This window comes from Mesocricetus auratus, unplaced genomic scaffold (assembly GCF_017639785.1).
Source record: "Mesocricetus auratus isolate SY011 unplaced genomic scaffold, BCM_Maur_2.0 Super-Scaffold_100013, whole genome shotgun sequence".
Lineage (NCBI taxonomy): Eukaryota > Metazoa > Chordata > Mammalia > Rodentia > Cricetidae > Mesocricetus > Mesocricetus auratus.
Genome location: NW_024429196.1, coordinates 214050 through 233983, shown reverse-complemented (window position 1 = coordinate 233983; position 19934 = coordinate 214050). Strand labels below are relative to the sequence as shown.

General features: G+C 40.6%; 1 protein-coding gene across 4 annotated transcripts in view; it reads left to right on the top strand.

Moving 5' to 3' along the window:
* Window positions 1–19934, top strand: part of Mpp7 (membrane palmitoylated protein 7) — a 201238-nt gene that overhangs the window by 146953 nt on the left and 34351 nt on the right. The window contains exons 7-14 of one of the 4 annotated variants that reach the window (XM_040755244.1): window positions 152–233; window positions 1202–1287; window positions 2352–2426; window positions 2571–2767; window positions 3188–3252; window positions 11778–11798; window positions 11903–11914; window positions 12910–12948. In XM_040755244.1, coding sequence (XP_040611178.1) covers window positions 152–233; window positions 1202–1287; window positions 2352–2426; window positions 2571–2767; window positions 3188–3252; window positions 11778–11798; window positions 11903–11914; window positions 12910–12948 — 577 coding nt within the window. Of the gene's footprint in view, window positions 1–151; window positions 234–1201; window positions 1288–2351; window positions 2427–2570; window positions 2768–3187; window positions 3253–11777; window positions 11799–11902; window positions 11915–12906; window positions 12949–19934 lie in introns of all 4 variants that reach the window. The other 3 variants (XM_013123094.3, XM_040755245.1, XM_005083443.4) reach the window with 3 other exon arrangements.

Sequence of the window (19934 nt, the reverse complement as noted above, 5' to 3'; positions counted from 1 at the left end):
CCTGTCTTCCTGCCTTGTTCTTTCTCTTTGTAGTAGTTTCTGGTTTTTCCAGATAAAAGTTATTTTACATCCCTATTTGAAAATCTGCCCTCAAATGCTTTTCTCCTCTCCCACCTTTTTTTTTTTTTTTTTTTTTTTTTTGCCTTGAAAGGGTGCTACCATTAAGAAAGATGAACAGACAGGGGCAATCATTGTGGCCCGGATCATGCGGGGAGGAGCTGCAGACAGAAGTGGTGAGAGCCTCTTTATTCATTGAATACAGACAGATTGTGTTGTGTTCTGTGAGTAACAGTTCCAGTGAGTAGTTAAGTGGCTATTAGTCTTTTGATACAATATAGCAGAACCAGAAGCAAGACATCTTTCACTGTGTTAAAATGTGGACACCAGACAAGCACATGATAGATGAATCTCCCTCTGTGGTCTTAGCTTACACGGCTTCTGAAGATGCTTGATTCCTCCCCACCCCCACCCATATGACCTTGGCTGTGCTAGTCAAGTGTTATCCCACAGAGGTACTACTCAGCCTGCAGAGTTATATTATGACCCGTCTTAGTGTTTCTGATGTGAAAAATATGTGCTACTAGGAGCATAAAGTTTTAAAATTAAATTTACAGATTATGTTAAGATGCTAGGGTAGTAGCTCAGTTGGAAAAGTGTTTGCTTGTACAAATATGAGAAACAAGTTTAATCCACAGCATCCACATTAAAAGCCAGATGTGGTGGTTGTGCTTATCATCAAAGTTCTGAGGAGGTAGAGTCCACAGGCCAGCCAGCCAGTGTACCTAGATCTTGGTACAATCCATGCCAGTAGGAGACCCTTCTCAACAACAAGGTAGTTTGTGCTTGAGGAATGGTGCCACATTTGACCACTGGCCTTTAAGCATACTTGCACACACACATGACACACGTGGCATGTACAGACTCACAGCAAATAAAAGTAGTAAGTAAATAATAAAATGAATTATTTTCTAAAGGCATCAATAATGTGCATTTCTAGATAGAGACCAAGATACTGTTATCTGATTTGCTATATCCATCATCAGAGAACTGCAGAATCGAAGCATGTGAGTTGTGAAAGACGGTCTCTGTTCTGACACTTAAGTCACTTTGAGGAATGACTGACACTTGAATGTTGGGGACAGTCCCAGATCACAGTGTCACTTTGTGACACTGCTGACTTACCAGATTCTGTATTTATCAGGTCTTATCCATGTGGGTGACGAGCTGAGGGAAGTGAATGGGATCCCAGTGGAAGACAAGAGGCCTGAGGAAATCATACAGATTTTGGTAAGCTGTCACTTTATTGTAAATCTCAGTGAAAATCAAATCACTGTGCTTCAGGTGTCTCAGTTTGATTTGGATTCAGCACTCCAGACTCAGAGTGCTGCACACATGTATAGAAACACTTTAGTCCATATAACTTAAAGATTTCCATTTACATGTATGTAGGAAGAAGTAACAATTTGCTGATGTGTTTTGAGGCTGGAATGAGGTTATAATATATGCAGGATTTCAGGTCAGTGTGAGCAGGTGGCCTCTGTAGAACTGTTGGTGATGCCCTTGCCTCTGTTCCTCTCTCATTAGTGCTAAAACCTTTTGAAATTGTTTTAGGCATGGGAATTGTTAAGTATTAAGTTCAGGTGTAGGCATAAAATGAAGACTGCCCCTTTATATGTTAACTTGCAAGCCTACAGCAATAGACAGTTCCCTGAGTACCTCTAAACAGATGTCTTCATAAATGTCCATTAACAAGAGGTCTGAGATAATGAGCAAGTGTCTGTGGGTCATGGGATTAGGGTGTTAGTTAAATTTGAGTAGACATTCTGTCTGTCTTTAAATCTTACAATGGACTTGTTGTACGTGATGTTTATCCCACTACCAGAATAAAACTGACTGTGCTTAGTTACTTTTTCTGATGTACATTTCTGCCAAATGAACCCCACATTCATAACCACAGAAACAGCATCTGGTATCAGCTTTTGGTTGCACCAAATACGGATACCAACACTTAAATGCCAGGATCTCGACTTTGTGTTATGTGCTGTAGGCATTGACTCTTGTCCTCCTTTTAAGCCTTGTTCATATTGTGTTTCTGTTTTGATGTAGCTTAGCATGGATGGCAGTCGACATCTTGATACCTTAAGTGCACAGGATGTAAAAGTGTAAAAATGGTCTTCAGATGACCTCATGTACCATAGAGCTTTCTCGTGTTTGTGGAATTTCTGCAGACATACTTTTCTGGCTTTGTCCCAGTAGAGTGCTGTGCATTGCTAGCTGTGCTTAGCTCCCTACCTGTCTGTTTTACATCCCTCTTGCCTCCGGCTCTCTAATGATCCTGTCTCTGATTCCAGAGTCAGTCCCAGGGAGCAATTACATTTAAGATAATACCCAGTGCCAAAGAGGAGACAGCTTCCAAGGAAGGCAAGGTATGTCTCTAAGGTACTGTTTGCGGAGTGGGACGGAACCTTACTTTTTCAACAGTGACATGTGCTTTGGAAATGGCCATCCCTTATGTCTAAGTTGCAAGAATGCAGACAGCTTCACCTCTGCCATTCATTCTTCCCTCCCAGGTGTTCATCAAAGCCCTTTTTGACTATGACCCGAAGGAGGACAAGGCCATCCCTTGTAAGGAGGCGGGGCTGTCTTTCCGAAAGGGAGACATCCTTCAAATCATGAGCCAAGACGATGTGACATGGTGGCAGGCGAGGCACGAGGGTGATGCCAACCCCAGAGCAGGGCTGATTCCCTCCAAGCACTTCCAGGAACGGTGAGCCGCTGGCGCAGCACAGTGACCTCTCTTCAGATGTTCCGTTCCCTGCGGAGTGTCATTCTAGCACAGTTATGATAAAAATGAGCCTCAGAGCCTGCCTGCAAATCTATTATCCCTTGGGTTCGGATTTGGAGTTCTATTTTGTCTAACTCTGTGACAGTACCAGGTCCTTTTGGGTTGTTGTGAAACAGGCAGATGCTAGCACATTACTATATGAGTGTGTGCTACAGGGAGAGCTCAGTCATTTCAGGAAAGGGGGATTAACTTTAAAACTTGAAAAGTACTGGATTTAGTTCATTTGAAGAGATCGTCTTATGTTCCTTCATGATCTTCCTTATGGATTTTATATTTTGGTGCTGTGTTAACCTTGAACCTGTGCTGAAAACTGATAGGCCCATTGACCTTTTCTTCCCCCAGGAGATTGGCTCTGAGACGACCAGAAATAGTAGTCCAGCCTCTGAAACTTTCCAACAGGAAATCATGTAAGTTTGTTAATAAGAATGCATGGAAATCTGATCCTGCTGTTGGTTTTTGACTGTTAAAGCAGGTGCTCTGGGGAGGTGCTCCAGGAGGAGGGGTCATATTATCTTGCAGTAGCTCTTGGGCCATCATTTCTCAGAAACCCAACAAAGAAGTAATTCACTGTAGGGATAGTAATATGAATCTTTGCAAGAAAAAAAAATAGGGTAGGTTGTTCATTATGATGTGCGACTCAGCTGCCTGACAGTCATCAGTGACTCCCACTCTTAAGGACTGAGTAAATGGAGCCTGGGTTTTTATTTTGTTTTGTTGGTTTGTTTGTTTGTTTGCTTTTCCCCAAGCCAGGATGTTTGGGGTAAATATTTCTCAGTGAAGATCAGGGACAAACAAAATAAAACTATCATTTTCTGGGCACAAAAGCATTTGTATCTAAGAACAACCATGCTTCATAATTCCTTATCTACAAATCACAACTGGGAACATGACACTATCCGCAAAGAGTTGACAGACCAAAATGAGAGTAAGAAGGACTTCGTAGAACTCCCGAAAAAGACGGTGCTTGGAATTTCTTTTTTTCACTTTATCCTTCCTACACACTTTATTTCCTGTTTTTCACCCTCTCAGGTCTCTGTCTTACACACTTCATCTCTCTAAATGCTCTATGTGTCTGGGCATTTTAAGAGAGAGAGAAAAAAAAGCAGACTCTCCCCTTTAAAAAAAGGTAGGGATTGCATGTTAAAAAGTGAAATGAACAAATAAATGGCCCTGAAATTTTACACCAACATCTGTTTTTAGTATTGTTGCGTTCTTCACATCTCCTGTTATTTCCTTTAGTTTGCAGGCACATACAGCTCAGGAATCACATAGTAAGGAAGCCAAGCGACAGCTAAGTGTAAATCCCACAGCAAGCCAGGGTGGGCATGCACCACTGAATCAAAAGCCTGCTTGCTGTTTGCTGTGTCTGGGTGGGAGGAAGACACTCTTGTGATGCAAGCGGAGTTCTGCCATGGCAGACAGCCTAAGGCTTAATGGCACATTGTTTCTAAGTGTGGTAACTTTCCTTGTTAACCCCTCCAGCTTCTAGGACCCAAGCCTGGATATTGGATGGGGGTTTGCACAGTCGTATTATATTCGGTGTTTGTTAGATGAAATATGACACTAAACAAGTGAGGGAAACGAGTCTACACTAAAATTTGAAAATGTACTCAGCTTTGAACTATAGGAAACTTGGAAACAGATCATTTGAAGTAATTGGGAATTTTCACTTATTTTGTAAATAAGCAAACTATAAGTGTATGTTTCCTTAAAGAACTATGAAGAAGCGATAGCTTTTTAATTGCTCTCTCAACTCGGTGTAGGAGTGTGTGGATCTGAGCGTGTGTGGGTATGAAGGGAGAGTGTTGGCGTGAACATGAATTGTAATGAGGGCTTTTGTCCATTGTTTGACATCATTTCATTTTTATCTTAATATTTAAACATTTGGATCTGGTAAGTATTTATTCCAAGGGGTATCTTTCCCAAATCCTCATCTTTGCTTGTTTGTTTGATTGGTTGTTTTGTTTTGTTTTACCTCTTGAGTTCCATTCCAATACTCGGGGAGCATCAGTGTGGTAGAGTGCTTGCCCACACAGCTCGGGCTTGCAGTCCCAGCCCTGCAAAACAAGAGAGACAGAAGCAAGCTTCCTGGCCCTTCCTGCTTTGTCTTCCCGTCCTTCCTTCCTCTCCCCGTCATTCCTGGACTCTTGCTTCTTGGGTTTTTGAGACAAGGCCTTGCAGTGAGTCCCAACGTAGCATCAACCTGGTGGGCTTTCTATCTCAACTTCCCCAGTGCTGAAATTAAAGCTGGTGCTTCTGAATTTCCATCTTCTATACCTTAATTTTTATTCACTAAGAGATGTTATCTGTTTACTTATGGTTCAAGTAAATCTGCCCAAGATTACCCAATTAAATCGCGAGCATATTTTAAAACAGCACTGCTCAGAGAGAATGGGTTTCTGTGAAACTTGAAAGTCAGTATCTGACATTCTCAGGGATTGAAGTGCTGTTTGAAATTCCTGCGACCATTATCTACAGAAATGGTTGTGTTAGCTCTGGATGTTTTCAGTAACATTTAAAAGCACGTTAACCTATGTATTATTCGTTTTTTGTCTGTCTAGCATTTTGTAAGGACTGCCTGACTCAATTGCTGAGTAGAATTTTAGAATAAGAAACCAAACCCTCATTGTCACAACCTTTTCCACATTATAGGAAAGTTCTAGGAAGAAAAATAGACGGTTGATAGAAGCGCTGTTCAGCACTTGAAAGAAAGAAATTGATGGGGCTGAGGAGATGGCTTGGTGGTCATGGGCATGCGCCTGCCCTTGCAGAGGACCAGATTTGGTTCTGAGCACCTATATCATGTAACTCACAGCTGCCTCTTACTCTAGCATCAGGGCATCCAACACCATCTTCTAACCTCCTAGGGAACCCACATACATACACACAGACCTACACACATGTAGTAATAGATCTCTTTAAAAAAAAAGGACTCTTAGAAGTAGTGATTTATAATTTTATGGAAAAAATGCAATAATAAAACAAATTTTTTATTTTTTGAGACAAGGTTTCTCTGTAGCTTTGGAGCCTGTTCTGGAACTTGCTCTGTAGACCAGGCTAGCCTGGAACTCACAGAGATCCACCTTTCTCTGCCCCAACAAGTGCGGGGATTAAAGGTGTGCATCACCATCCCCTGACTGAAACAAAATTTTTGAGATAGGGCTTATGTAGCTCAGGCTGGCTTTGAACTCTATGTGCACCCACAAATAACCTTAAACCCCTGATCCTCCTGCATCTACTTCATGAGTGCTGGGATTACAGGTGTGAAGTACCACATGAATAGTTTATGAAGTGCTGGAATGGAATGCAGGGTGTTTTGCATATTATGAAACTCTCTACCAACTGAATTGTGTCCACAGTTCCTAGAATGTTTTGAACTAAATTTTAAGTATACTTCAGTCCCAGGGAAGTATAGCATGCAATGACTTTGAAGTACTTACTTTCACCATGTAATAGCACATTAAATCACTTCTCCATGTAATAACACATTAAATCACTCAGTTACCTCTTATCACAATGTGATTGTGTCTGTGTAATTTTACTTCCTATTTGATTCTTAAGTGTTTCATAATAACTGAAAAAATAGTACACGGAAGATAATTCTAGAACCCTATAGTGTGTCTGTTAATATTAACAAAAAACACAAAAAGGAAAGCAAATCGTAGTCACATTATCTTTGCATTTGTTTTTGTGCTGGAGTTCTTGTTCTTAACTCCAATGAAAATAAAACCAAGAAGACCCTAGTGAGCTCTCCAGACTTTGAAGCTAGTATTTCTGTGCAGAACCCTGAGTATATATTTGGGTGGCTATTGTCCTTGATGGTGGATCTATAGTTCCCCGTAAGGACTAAGAAATCTCTATATGTATCCAGAAAGCAGACTTCTCAAACAAGAGTTTTTGCTTCTTAAACATCCTCAAAAGCTAAGATGGAATTCTTACAATGAAAGCGTTCTTAAACCTCGGCGGGAGCTTGGCACAGGCATCAATCCCCTAGTCTATCTCTGTCCCCCCTGACAATTTTGAAAAATTGTTTATACAACAAAAAGCAAAACTATAACAGAAAAAAAATTCCACTGTTTTCACATAGAGGCTCTGTACTGGTGACACAGACAGGTAGGCCTCCTTTGATAACAACCAGCTTTGGGTTACTATTACATCAAAGAGGCAACTGCTTAAGTCCTGGATCTGGGCTAGTGTCTCCAGTAGCACATGGGAGTGCTTGATGTTGAAGACTTGGCAGCTTGTAGTTCTTATGTTGCCAAAATTTATTTTGTGTCTCATTTGCATGCATGAGAACGTTATATTTAGTCCACTTACTCATATGCACGCTGTATGCTCTTAATGGAACCCAGGACCTTGTGTGTGCTAACAAGTGCTGTTCCTAGTGCCTCAATTAGCTTATAAGAAAGTCATATGCATTTCTCAATTGAAATATTATTCCTCTCCTGTTGAAATACAGACATGTTAGCTAAGAGTGGTCTTCCTAATTATATCCAGATATAAGCTATATTTAAATCCAGTATTTATGACCTTCAGAAAGGATGGGCGGGGAAACCTTTTTTCACATAGATTATTTTACAGCAGAATATCAAAGTATGATTTCTATTTTTAGTACTTAATTTTCCTTTTCATTTATCAAAGTATAAATACCTCAACATTTCTCATACAGCAAACTGAATAATGTTAAGTTGAATTCTTTACTTTAAAAATAGCTCTGTGAAATTCTTGGCATTAGATGAGTAAATGTGCAAAATTTCTGATATTTGAAAACATAAAATCACAAAACATTTCACTTTAACAAATTGTGATTTGGGGCTCATAGACGCAAATGGAAATACTTAAATTCAGACAAAGAGAACCCATCAAAAGCCGGTAGGACTTGCTCATTATGGGACAACAGACATGACAGCCAGTGAAAGAGTTCTGACATTGGGTAAAACAATGTCATTTCTGTAAGAGGTGCCAATATTTACGGCCACATTTCAGATCCTGCATGTTGTTGTAATAAAGTATTTCTCATTGAGTACACACCGCCTTCAGCGTATTTAGTGTTTGCACACGTTGTGTCAACTTAGAAACAGATTGTTTTTGCTGTTGAACATTTTGTATATCTTAAACTTTGTTGTGCATTTTCTTTTTGGTGGTAGTATTTGTCGTGAACAGAAACACATGAAGTTTTCTGTCAGGGGCCAGAGAGATTAGTCAGCAGTTGAGTGTGTTTTGCTCTTGCAGAGAATCCAGTTTCCACACCTTTGTCAGGAGACCTGACACCTGTGATCTCCTTAGACATCTGCATTCATGTATCCATACACAGGCACATAATTTAAAATATTAATTTAAAGACCCTGTGAATATTTTCCCTTTATGTTAGCTTCCCAATACCTTAACAAATGCCTGGACCGATCAGCTTTATCAAGAGAAAAGTTTGACTCAGTTTTAGAGGGTCCAATCCATAATCATTTGACCTCCTTGTTTTTATCTATGGCCAGGAGCCAGTCATGGCTAGGGGTTACGTACGGAGCAAAGATGTTTATGTCATAGCTAGAGATGAAGAGGAAAGGGGTTCTTCTGTTCCCTTCATGGACATGTTTCTGGGTGCCAAAAGCCCTTCCACTAGGTCCCCTTATAAAACTTCCACTTCCTTCCAAAGCTTGGCAGAAAGGGCCTTTGGCAACCTGGGTCCTAGCTATAACACCCTAACTTCAGAGGTTCTGTTGGGGAGACTCCACAGGTCAGGGCTTTGTGGGAAGAGTTGCTGATAAATTAGGCTGTCAATTTTACATCCAGTTGTTCACATGGTGCTGACTCAGGAAATTCTGTGCATAGCTGATGGTGTCACTTCTGAGACAGTTGCAGGGACAGCTCTTCTAGTTTGAAGGGTTCCAAGCCATGGTATCATTTGCAGTTCTCCATGGAGACCCAGTGGCATGTCAGTAAGGAAGAGTCTGGTCCTAGTTAGAGGTCTGATCGGTGGTCATAGATTATTCACACTTCATGAAAGCTGCAGTCCTAGGGCTACGGGGAGTTAGGAAAGCAGATGACACCTTGTTGACTGGATAGAAAGTTGACTGCAGCTCTGTGTGTGCACAGCTCATGGCATCCTCCCCAACCCCCAGCCTTCCCAGTCCATCTTCTGGTTTCCTTGGTGGCTGTTCCTCTGTGGTTTTATAGCCTCCATGTCCAGTTCTCCAGTGCTTTTAGCCAGTAAGCCATAGAATCCTGATAACTAACATTCCTAGGCTCTCCTGGGAAGCGCATGGGGAGGCTGAAACTACAGTGAAGTAGCAAGAGGAAGAGGTGTTGGAGGTAATGGTGACTTCTGGGAGATATGGAGGAAACAGTGAGACCCGATCCTCCACTGTTGGTGTTTTCTGGCTCATCTTGAATAATCAATCACCAAATGGTTCTGGTATGAATGTTTGTCATTTGTTGTTAAACACATGTGGCCAGGTTTCTGGGTCTACATCCTCTGTATTTCACTATCTGGGTGTGTTTCCATCTGTATAATGGGACTAGTAGTCCTGTCCTCATGGAATTGTTGGAAGGTTAAATAGCTCACCCAGCTTTCTTCTGAGATCAACACTTTGTTTCCTCATTTTCAAACTTGTCAATTCTAAAAAAATCCATTGCTTTTTCCATATGAGATCATTAAGTACAAATTTATTATTAGATGCCTGTCTCTAGTTTTACTATGCTTAAAAAAAATCTTAGCATCCTCCCCGATAACTGCACGGAGAAATAATCTTCTAAATTAATGCAGCATATGAATTTCTGACCTCTTATGGGAATATGAAATGAGCACACTATATGTAATATAAAATGTTCATTGTGGGTTGATTGTTGGCATTTGAAGTTTTTGTTTACCTCTGTGGCCTGAATTACCATGATGTTGAAGCTTTAAGCATGGGGGTGATGTTCAATTTATTCTATTATTCCTGTCAAAAAACATACACAAGATGTATCAATCTACAATACTGTGCATGAGATATTTACAGTGATGGATTTTTGTTGTTATATTTGTTTGTTTAATGAGGATAGCGTCTTGATATCTAGCCCTGGCCTGGTACTCACTTAGTTGCCCAGCCTGACCTCAAGCTCACAACAATCCTCCCACCTCAGCCCACTGAGTGCTGGATTGCAGGTGTGCTTTGCCATGCACAGTACAGGGTTTCTCAAGTCATTTCGCAAGATCTCTGTATGCCTCAGTGGCTGGTGTTGCTAACTCTGATCATCCAGTTTATTCTTTGTTTTCTTATCATTTGTTTCATATGCATTTAGCATTTCAGAGCTAGTGAAAAATATGCATAAATCCTAATTTGGGTAGCTCATAATATGAGCCTGAATGTTAACCTTTGCTTGTCATATTTGCTAACGAGAGCCCAGTAGAACTGTCACAGTTTGATGAGCCAGTGCCATTCACCCTCCCTGAGCCATTTCCTATGGCTGATGTTGGGTAGCTTTGGGAGGTTTTCATCGCCCCTATTCATTCTATAGAGCATGTTCCTCCTTGACTCAGGGTGAGCTTTTGCTTGGGGTTTGTTGCCAATACATTTCCGTTCTTTACTGGAGTGAAGTCTCCTAGCCAGGTTTTTAAGTTGCTATCTAATTAGTAGTTCAAGAATTGCTAAGGATTCTTTTTAAAAAGTGTTTCGTTGTGGTTCTTCAAAAAATTGAAGATAAGCCTCAGAATGTGGCACATACCTATAGTCCCAAAACTTGGGAAGTAGAAAAAACAGGACCCTTGCAAGTTGAAAATTAGCTTGATCTGCCTAGTGAGTTTCAGTGCTACATAGCAGGACTCCATGTCAAAAAAATAAAAATAAAACTTCCATCCCATCCAACTATACTACTTGTTGAACAGTTGTATAAAAGGATGAAATACTATGCCAGCAAAATGACTCAGTGAGTAAAGGGGCTTGCTATACAAGCCTGACAACCTGAGATCAATCGCCAGAACCCACAGAAAAGTGGGAGGCGAGTCCAGCTCCATAGAGTTGTCCTCTGACCTCCCACATGTGTGCTGTGGCGTGCACGCACACACGCACACACACACACACACACACACACAAATACTACTACTACTACTACTAATAATAATAATAATAGAAACTATTTTTGAAAGAATCACACTTACTGTAGAGATAACTGAATAGCCATGTTGATTATGGCACTATTCGTGGTAGCTATGGTACAGATTCAGTCTGAGTACCCATCAACAAATGAATGGGAAAAGGAAATGTGATGTGTGTACATGGAGGTCTTTACTAAGTCATAAAGAAGAACAAAATGTCATTTGCTGGAAATGGACGAATGGTACATCATAATGTTAAGTGAGATAAACCACTCTACAAAAATAAACACAGCATGTATTTTCTCAGGTGGAAGCTAGGGGGAGACAAAAAGATAAACTGATAGGAGAACGGGGAGCATAAGAGATATGGAAAGGACAAGGTAAAGATGGACAGGAAGTAATAGAGGGAGGGGAGGGGGTGAGCATGATGGAGTTGCAGGCATATCAGGGCTATACAGTGATATGTCTCAAGGTTAAAAGAACAATACACATAATATCTTCCATGAAATAATGTGTGTGATAATTGGCTTGTCAGTATATTGTTGAAATTGCAGAATACTTGGGAATGTCCAGGCAAACTTGCTTGTTTCTAAGATCCTTTCTTCATTTGATTGTTTACCCTTTTATAAGCCAACAAAATCTACCAAAAGAAATGAAATTCCTTTATTCAAGGTATTAATTTGAGCAAAAATGTTGACAGTTTTTTTTTCTAGTTATTTTCCCCATTTGGTTGCTGACAATAAGCTCTATGAGCACTCAGTGTCTTTAATAAAATTATACATTCTGTACATGCAGCCTGCAGCACTGTCTAATACTAAAATGTTTAAATGTGTGTGTTTTCCCTCCTTTGGCTTTTCTAAGATGAGGAAACAGTTGAATGTGGTAGGTAGATTTTATTTTAGTTGTTTTTATTTGGATCTTTCTACTTTCATTGCATTTTCTGCCCATCTAACCATCTTCTTTCTTATTTTCTTCATGCTTCTCAGAGGAAATTAAAGGTACATGTATAAAAGTTTCCCATGTGGTTAATAATTTTATTATTTAATATAGGATTAAGTCAGATATGTCATACAGTAGTAGCAGAGTGATCTTTATGACTACAAACTTCCATCTTTCAGTATCAAAAATCATGGTGGGACTTCATTTTTCAAAGAGATGTAGTGTTTTGGTTTTTCCTTCATGTAGAAGAATTGCCTAACATATGATTGCAGTTTACACGATATGCTTGTAGCTCTGTCACTAGCATTAAATAAAAGTAAATGGAAAAAGCAGTGTTCTTCATGCTTGCTGTGTGGTGACAGGCAGGTGCTCTGGCCCTCTTGGAGCCTTGATATCTTCATGATCTATTCCAGGGGTGTGTTTATGTGACTGACTATTCCAAGGACAAACAACAACCTCACTGCTTTAAGATAAGTGTAGGTCAGAAACCACATAATGCCCCCAAACAGTGACGCAGTGTTTGATTTAAGATGCTTTATTTGCTCTATGTTTTTAATGAAAATGGAATGTTATTCTTCTATCCCCTCCCAACTTTGGATCCATACCTGTCAGCCAGGGTGTACTCTAGTCTCACCTTTCTGTCTACTCCAGCCAGCCAAAGTAAACGCTCTGTTTTAATATTATCAAAGAGCTGACTTATAGAAGTCAATTTACTTTGGGAGTCAACTGGTGTAATTTTCTTTACTGTGAAAATACAAACATTTCAGATAATTTAAAAAGTCATTTTCTTTGGAACTGCATCAAGGAACCTCTGAAGAAGGTTGAAAGGAAGAAAGAAAAACAAAAAACAAAAGCAACCCTGTATGAGGCCTCAAAATACCTGAACTTAAATAAAAAACAATGTTTCTAAGCATGCCATCGTCAGGGCTGCTCCATACTGTGTGTTACATGATTGCTTCCGATATTGGACTTTTGGCGGCTGTGGCTGGGCTCCTAACCATTCTACTTTGTCTCCTGACTTCTGTTCTGTTGGCTTTTACATTCAACCCAGAAGATGCCGGATATGATGGTAACAACAGTGGAACTTACATAGGTGAGCAATTGGTCGTAGAAGATGATTTCTTTGATTTTTGTTGCTTTCTTCGGTGTAATTACATTGTTTCCTCTTAAATTGGCATGTTTGTGTGAGCATGCTCTAATACTTAGGCCAGCCAGAACCTTGTATTACAGGCTGAGCAGACTGGATACATAGGACTTTACACTGCGCCTGTAGGTGCAGGGGCATTCCAGACAGCTTTGTAAATGATTATATGTGTTTTTGATAGAGGATGAGCACCTACACTGATGGTGTTATTAATTTTTCTCAATGCAGTTTCTGGACTTTTCTAAACAGTTGCGTTTTTTGGGATTGTTCAGAGTTCTCAATACATTTCTTAACTCTCAAATCACTTCTTCCATATATCTTCTTACAATCTGTTATTTCCATAGCCCCATAAATGACACAAATATAGTTAAGCCTTGTTATTAGTCTCTAATGTGTGGTTTAAATTAAGAAATGCTTTCTAATTTGGAGATGCTGGGGGATGTTAAAAACAGAAGCAAAGACATCTAGAAATTATTAAAGGCAGCAAGATTCTCTTTTTCTGCATTTCGCTTCCAGCTTTCCTCCGACCCTTGCTGTGTTTAGCCAACAAGTTCTGTGCTCAGCAAGAGGGGGAATGTGGAAACACAGGGCCAAGCATCTACCTACCTTTCGGCCTCCTTTTAAGATGGACACTTTCATGCAAGGTGATAAGTTCTCTTGGTTACTGAGGAAGTCGGGCAAATACTGTAGTAGGTTCTTAGTATCTTCATCATCTCCAATACATTGAGGTTGGGATATTCTGTCCATTCTATGACAGACTGAGGCCTGGGAAGTAAGTGTTGTTCACCTAAGAACCAAAGGATACAATTATTGCTTCTGTATTCATCCCACATCTGTATAAAGACCATGACTATAGTCTTCTTCCCTGCAGCTGCCTTCTGGGTTTTGGTTTTGTAAAAATACCCGAAATTCTGAAACACCCAGTCGTCCCACTTTTAATAATTAAGATCTCATATCACCAACCAAATGAAAATTGTAGTCTTCTTGTCTGCACATCACCTGAATTTACAGAAAAGTCTAAGATTTGGGGCACCAGAGCGGGGAGGGTTCTGTCTTCATTGTTTCCTTTTCTGAGTAGTGCAGTGTGCCCAGTGCTCTGTGGGCTGTCACCTCCCCTTGTACCCCCTGGAATCTGTAACAGTTTCACACAACAAGCACGTAAGCGTGTAGATCTGAGGTCCACTCTGTGTTTCTGTCCAAGCTCAGCTTGCTGTTTCTTTGTAGTCTTTGTGGTCTGTCTGACTTGTCGGGAGTTTAGCTGAGTGAGTTCATTTGCTACATGTTGTCTTTGTACACACACACACACACACACACACACACACACACACACACACACACACACACACACACGTCCCTGCATGTGAAAGCCTGAGGTCAGTGTTAGGTGTCTTCCTCAGTCACACTTTTGAGACAGGATTTCTCAGTGAACATGGAACTCACTGGTGTGACTAGAGTTAGCTGGTCACCAAGCCTTTAGGGGTATGCCTGCCTCCACCACTTAACGAGTGCTAGGGTTGCAAGTGCATTCTGTCATGCCTGGCTTTTAACATAGGTGCTAAGGATCAGAACTCAGATCGTTTACCTACTAGGCCATTTTTCCAGCCCCTTGTGTGGCCTTTCATGCCCCAGGAAGATTCCCAAACAGTGCTCTCAGGGTTCCTGACTTCAGCAAGAGAAAGTAGCACTCAAGAGTGTTCCCACAGTTAAAGTCTTTTAGGGACCAGAATAGGTCTCCTGGCCAAGGTAGAGTCAGTGGGGCAGGATGGCCTAAGAGCATGGGTCCTGGGAGTCATGAAGAGATGCATAGCCATCAGACAAAAAGGTCTCTTTCCCTGATGGGAGATAAGTAAATTATCTAATTATGGAAGCATAAGATGTAGAATCCACCATTTGGTAATGAGGTGGGGCAACTGTATATAACCTATAAGATAAGAAAATAGAGTAATGAAGGAGCTGTCTCATTAAGTAAGAGGTTCTCCCTGAAAAGATCTTGTGTGGTCAGAAAGCTGGGGAGGGGGAATCTAAGTAGTGAGGTAAGCATGGTGCAAGACCCTAAGAGAGGGTGTCTGCTGCACCTGAGGGAGCCTGTGTGACCAGAATCTCGGTCTGCGCAACAGGATGTGACAAGTCGGGTAGGCACTTAGCTGGTACTTTATAGAAAACAGGAACTCATTGGCAGGTCCTGAGCAAGGCAGTAACATGACCTGGCCCATATTTTAAGGGTCACACTAGCTGATGGGTTGAGAATCTGCAAGAGGGCATGGCAGAAGCAGAGAAACACTGTAGCAATTCAGGTAAGAGATGATGAGCTTTGAATAAGGATGTTTCCACTGGAGGTAGCAGGAGGCCGGATTCTGGACATGTAGGAGAACTGGTTATGAGTTTATGGTTTGGGTCATTGTACAAGAATGGACTTAAATGTGTACAGAGATTGGAAAGATTGGAGATGTGATCTGCCTGAGTGTTCTGTTTTGGGCTCAGTGTGTTGAGAGCATCCATATGGAATTGGCAGTGAGACAAACATGTGAGGAACAGGAGTCAAGGATGTGGATTCGGAGTTGTGAATATCTGGCTCTTTTAAAACGATGAAACTAGATGAGACAACCCAAGGACTAAGTGAAGGCCTAGGTGAGATGGGAGTCGACACCAATGGAAGTAAAGATTCAGAAGGAAGGAATGGAGCTGCCTAGAAGTCAGGATGAGAAGTTAGAGCAGTGTTAGCTGTGATGGAATTCACTTGCCGAAGTCCAACAGCTTTTCACAATAAAAACAAACTCAGACTGGAAGGAAGGTCTTCAGTGTGATGCAGGGACTCTCAGGCAGTCTACTGGCGGTGTTCCCTTGTCTTCATTCTGTCAAGGCTTCCACCTGATTAGAGACTGTTCACATACATCATGATCTGCGTTACCACTCCCAGGAAGATATTTTAAATATTATTTTCTGTCAAGACGAATTTCCAAATCATCTTGGCTAGATACCTGATCAGTATGTGGGGAAAACACTGTTAGTGCCCATGATATATATATACTGCATTTTTGGCTTAAGAATTTTTTTTTATCTGTGTGGGAGTTTTGCCTGCAGCTATGCCTGTGTACCATGAGTATGCAGTCTCCACAGAGGCCAGAAGAGGGCGACAGAACCCTTGGAACTGTAGACAGGTGGTTGTGAGCCGCCATGCAGGCACTGGAAATTGGGGGGGTGGGGGCTTAGGAAGATCAGCCAGTGCTCTTAACTGCTAAGCTGCCCCTCCAGCCCCTTGTTTTTGGCTTTTTGAGGCAGCATTGTACTCTTTAATCAGGCTATCTCAGATTCATGATCCCCCCTGCCTCAGCCTTCTGAGTACTGGGATTACAGTCATGAGTTACTGCGCTTGGCTTTTCTAATGCTTTAGATCTATCTGTGGTAAGTATCACTTTGAAGAGAAAAATCCTCTTTGGCTAGTTGATCTATTTTCCATGTCCCCTGTTTCTTTAAGAGAAATAATCCAGATGGCCTGAGTCAGCCAGATGGAACTGGTTCTTAGCATTTCAGTCATTTTGAGCATCCCTCTCAGGGATCCCAGCATCTGTGATAAGCCTGTCCCAGCACACACTGTAGTTAGCTTGTTTGGAACAGCTTTGGCTTGTACGGGATAGGTTTGTGTCCATCCTTGCCACATCACACATGTCTCTGGCTCTGAGACGTCTCTGGGAAAGCACTTAGGAATTTGGTCTTTCTGTCTGACCTTTCCTGAAGATTAGTTAGTAGAGTAGCTGAGGTGGTGGCTTGTTTTAGGGTTGTACCCTGCTCTGTCACCCACTTCCATATCCAGAGAAGGATATCATCCCTGGACCAGAGTCTTTGAAAGTGACCTCATGTGTGGACACAACTAGGGAGAAACATTTGGTTATTTTCACTTTCTTTCAAGTACATGAAAATCAGTCACGAAGCAGATTATGGGTACCCCTTATCCTCCACCACGACTCACATTCTGAGAGCAGACTGGAAAGATGGCTGAGCAGTTAAGAGTGTGTCCTCCTGCTCTTGGAGAAAGCACAGCTTTGGTTCCCAGCTCCCACATTGTGTGAGCCTAACTCCAGCTCCAGGGGAGCAGTCACCCTCTTCTGGCCTCTGGCTTCAATCTCTTGAATGCTGGGATCACAGGTGTGTGCCACCTGACACTTGTGCTTTACACCTGTGTTAGCTGAGGCTTCATTGACTGAATTTATGGTGTGATGTGATTCTGACTGGCATGGAATCAGTTTCTTAAAGGTCAAGGTTGTCATCAGTGAAAAAGATTTGTCTCTTTTATTGGAGACTGGGAAGAAGCCGGATGGCTGGACAATCAATGTAAGCTGTTTGTGGTCTGTGTAAAGTTTTGTTATTATATGAACATAAATCAATAGAATACTGTAAAGAGAAATTGTAAAGACATGGTAACACATTTTAAAGTTAAATTCCTGTAAGTCAGGAGCTGCCCACATTAAAGATTGCCAGTGACAGATACATGGTATATATGTGTATGTATCATGCATGTGTATATGAGCAAGATTGTCAAGCAAGATTGTCATTGGTTGGTACATGACATATATGTGTGTTCACTACATATTTACACAGATGACAAGGATTAAAGATTTGGAAAATTCTTTCACTTTGGTGAGTGATGTGGAAGCTGGTGTGTTCGGACTTTTGTACTCATTCCCCAGTAGAAGAGATTTATAAAATCCTATTTTTCTTGCCTTAGCCCAAAATAATCAGTATGAAGTGGTTTTGTAACATTGATACGAGTCACTGGATATTTTCCTCTGGCTAATTCATTACAGGAATCCTGTTCTGATCAGCTCAGGAGGCATTGTGCATCACACATGTGTTTTCTAATTCTTTGCTGCAAATGATTTCCTGAAGAATTGAGTTCTCAGTGCTTCTGTCCTTGCTGGAGCACACATTGCATTCTTTTAAAACAAGATCAGTTTTGGGACCTAGACTGCCCTTTCTATTTAACAGAAGTATTTAGCCTAAAGTTAAATAATGAAACAGAACTTCATGATGTAAAATTTTCAGTTGATGTTTATCTCTCTCTCTCTCTTTCTCTCTCTCTCTCTCTGTGTGTGTGTATGTGTGTGTGTGCGTGTGTGTGTGTGTGTGTGTGCGCGCGCTTTTCTTAAGGTTCTTATTTCTCCCCTTGGTTCTCTTGGGTTTAAGAACATTTGAATAAAAACATATATTGAGGAAAAAAAGAACATAGCTGATTTTATAAATCAAGTGAAAATTCCCATTTAATCCAGTAGTCTACTCACTTATTAAAGACTGCTAGGCAGGGACGTGCGTACATGTTTAAATACACTGTTGTGGTGTTTTCCATGAGATAGAATTTGTGAAGAGAATATTTAGAAGCATTTTTTTCCAAAAAGCAATGCAGGGTCTTTCTCAAATAGAAAAAATCCTCTGCAGAATCTCAACGAGTCTGGACTCCTGCTTGGAAATATTTGTTTCCTGACAGAAAGTATCCCTGCTTGGAGAATTTTAGGCTGTAAGGATAGTCTCAAGCTAAGAAAAAAAATACTAAAGTTTCAAATACAATTTTTTTTCTCCGTCTGGAACTGCAGTTTTATATGTGCATACTGTATTTTGTCATAATTTTGAAAGTGTAAATAAGGACTCATTTCTCTATTAGCTGTTTGGCAGAAAGTTAAATTCTCACTCAGTTTCTCTGTTTGGGGGAGGTAATATTTTGGTGTTCTTCCAGTTGTTTATTTGAACAATAAATTTGGGGTGTTAGTGTGATTGGGAAATCTTAAAATAGAAGTTATTTTTCCCTTGGAAACTGTACTTCATATCTTAGTTTAGCTTCCAGGGTTGTAACGGAGACTTTGAGTTGCCGCTTTATTTTTAGCTTGAAATGAGTGGCATGGTTCAAGGACCATTGCGGATTTGAACCCAGCTCACTACAAAGGATGCTGCGAACTTGTACTTGCTGGAGGTGGTTTTTCTGGTAACTTGTTCAAAAACCTCTCCTCCCACTCCTGAGCAATAAAGATTCACAGTATGTGTAGCTTAATAATCATGACATTGTTCCTTCTTAATTGATTTTCTTGCACTGTGAGATGACTGGAGGGCTCATGCATCTGGGCTAAATTTTAGATCACATCAATGTCCGCAATTCTGTATTCGTACTTTGTTTTTGTTTTTCTATGCAATTCAAACCTCCACCCACAAGGTTGTTACTTGTAACTTTTAAGAAGTGCTTGGTTGTGGTCATCGTCTATGGGATAATGTTTAACAGTTGGACAGTGAATTACCAGGCATCAACTCAGCAATGAAAAATTAATGTGACCACGTGGGCATCTTTTTATCAGTGACACGGTGAAAGTCACCTCTCTGGTGTGTCATCATGCCTGTGCTGGTTTGCCAAGGGCACCAGCTTTATGGTCAGAGTGTTTCTGAGGACACACTCACTGTTTTCTTGTCAAGAATTGAATATTGTAGAATAACTTCCAGCTGCCTAATTTTTATCATTATCTCCACGGGGTTTTAAAACTCTTCTTTAAGCATTCCTTATAGTAAAATTTACTCTTATTTGTAATTTAGATATTAGGTAAATATTTGCATGGTTAAACTATTTTGATTTTTAAGGTACAGATAAAGCTTTTTTTTCATATGATGTTTTTGGAGGTACTCCCAGTATATAAAAATGGGACCTGTATTTCAGTATATTTAATATGGAGATGAAAGCTGTAAATTGCTTAGTTTTAGGCTCCTTTTAGGAAAAACTGAACATTTCATCTTGACTGTGTTTTTTCATATGTTAGTAGATGGAGATAGATTCTTCTAAGAGTCTCTGAGTTTTGAGGTGCCCGTGACATATTTATACTGCTAGGGTTCAAGATTTCACTAAGATTTTTCTCTTGGTGCACTGAACATCTGTGGAATGTAATCCTATGAAAAGATTGTTTAAA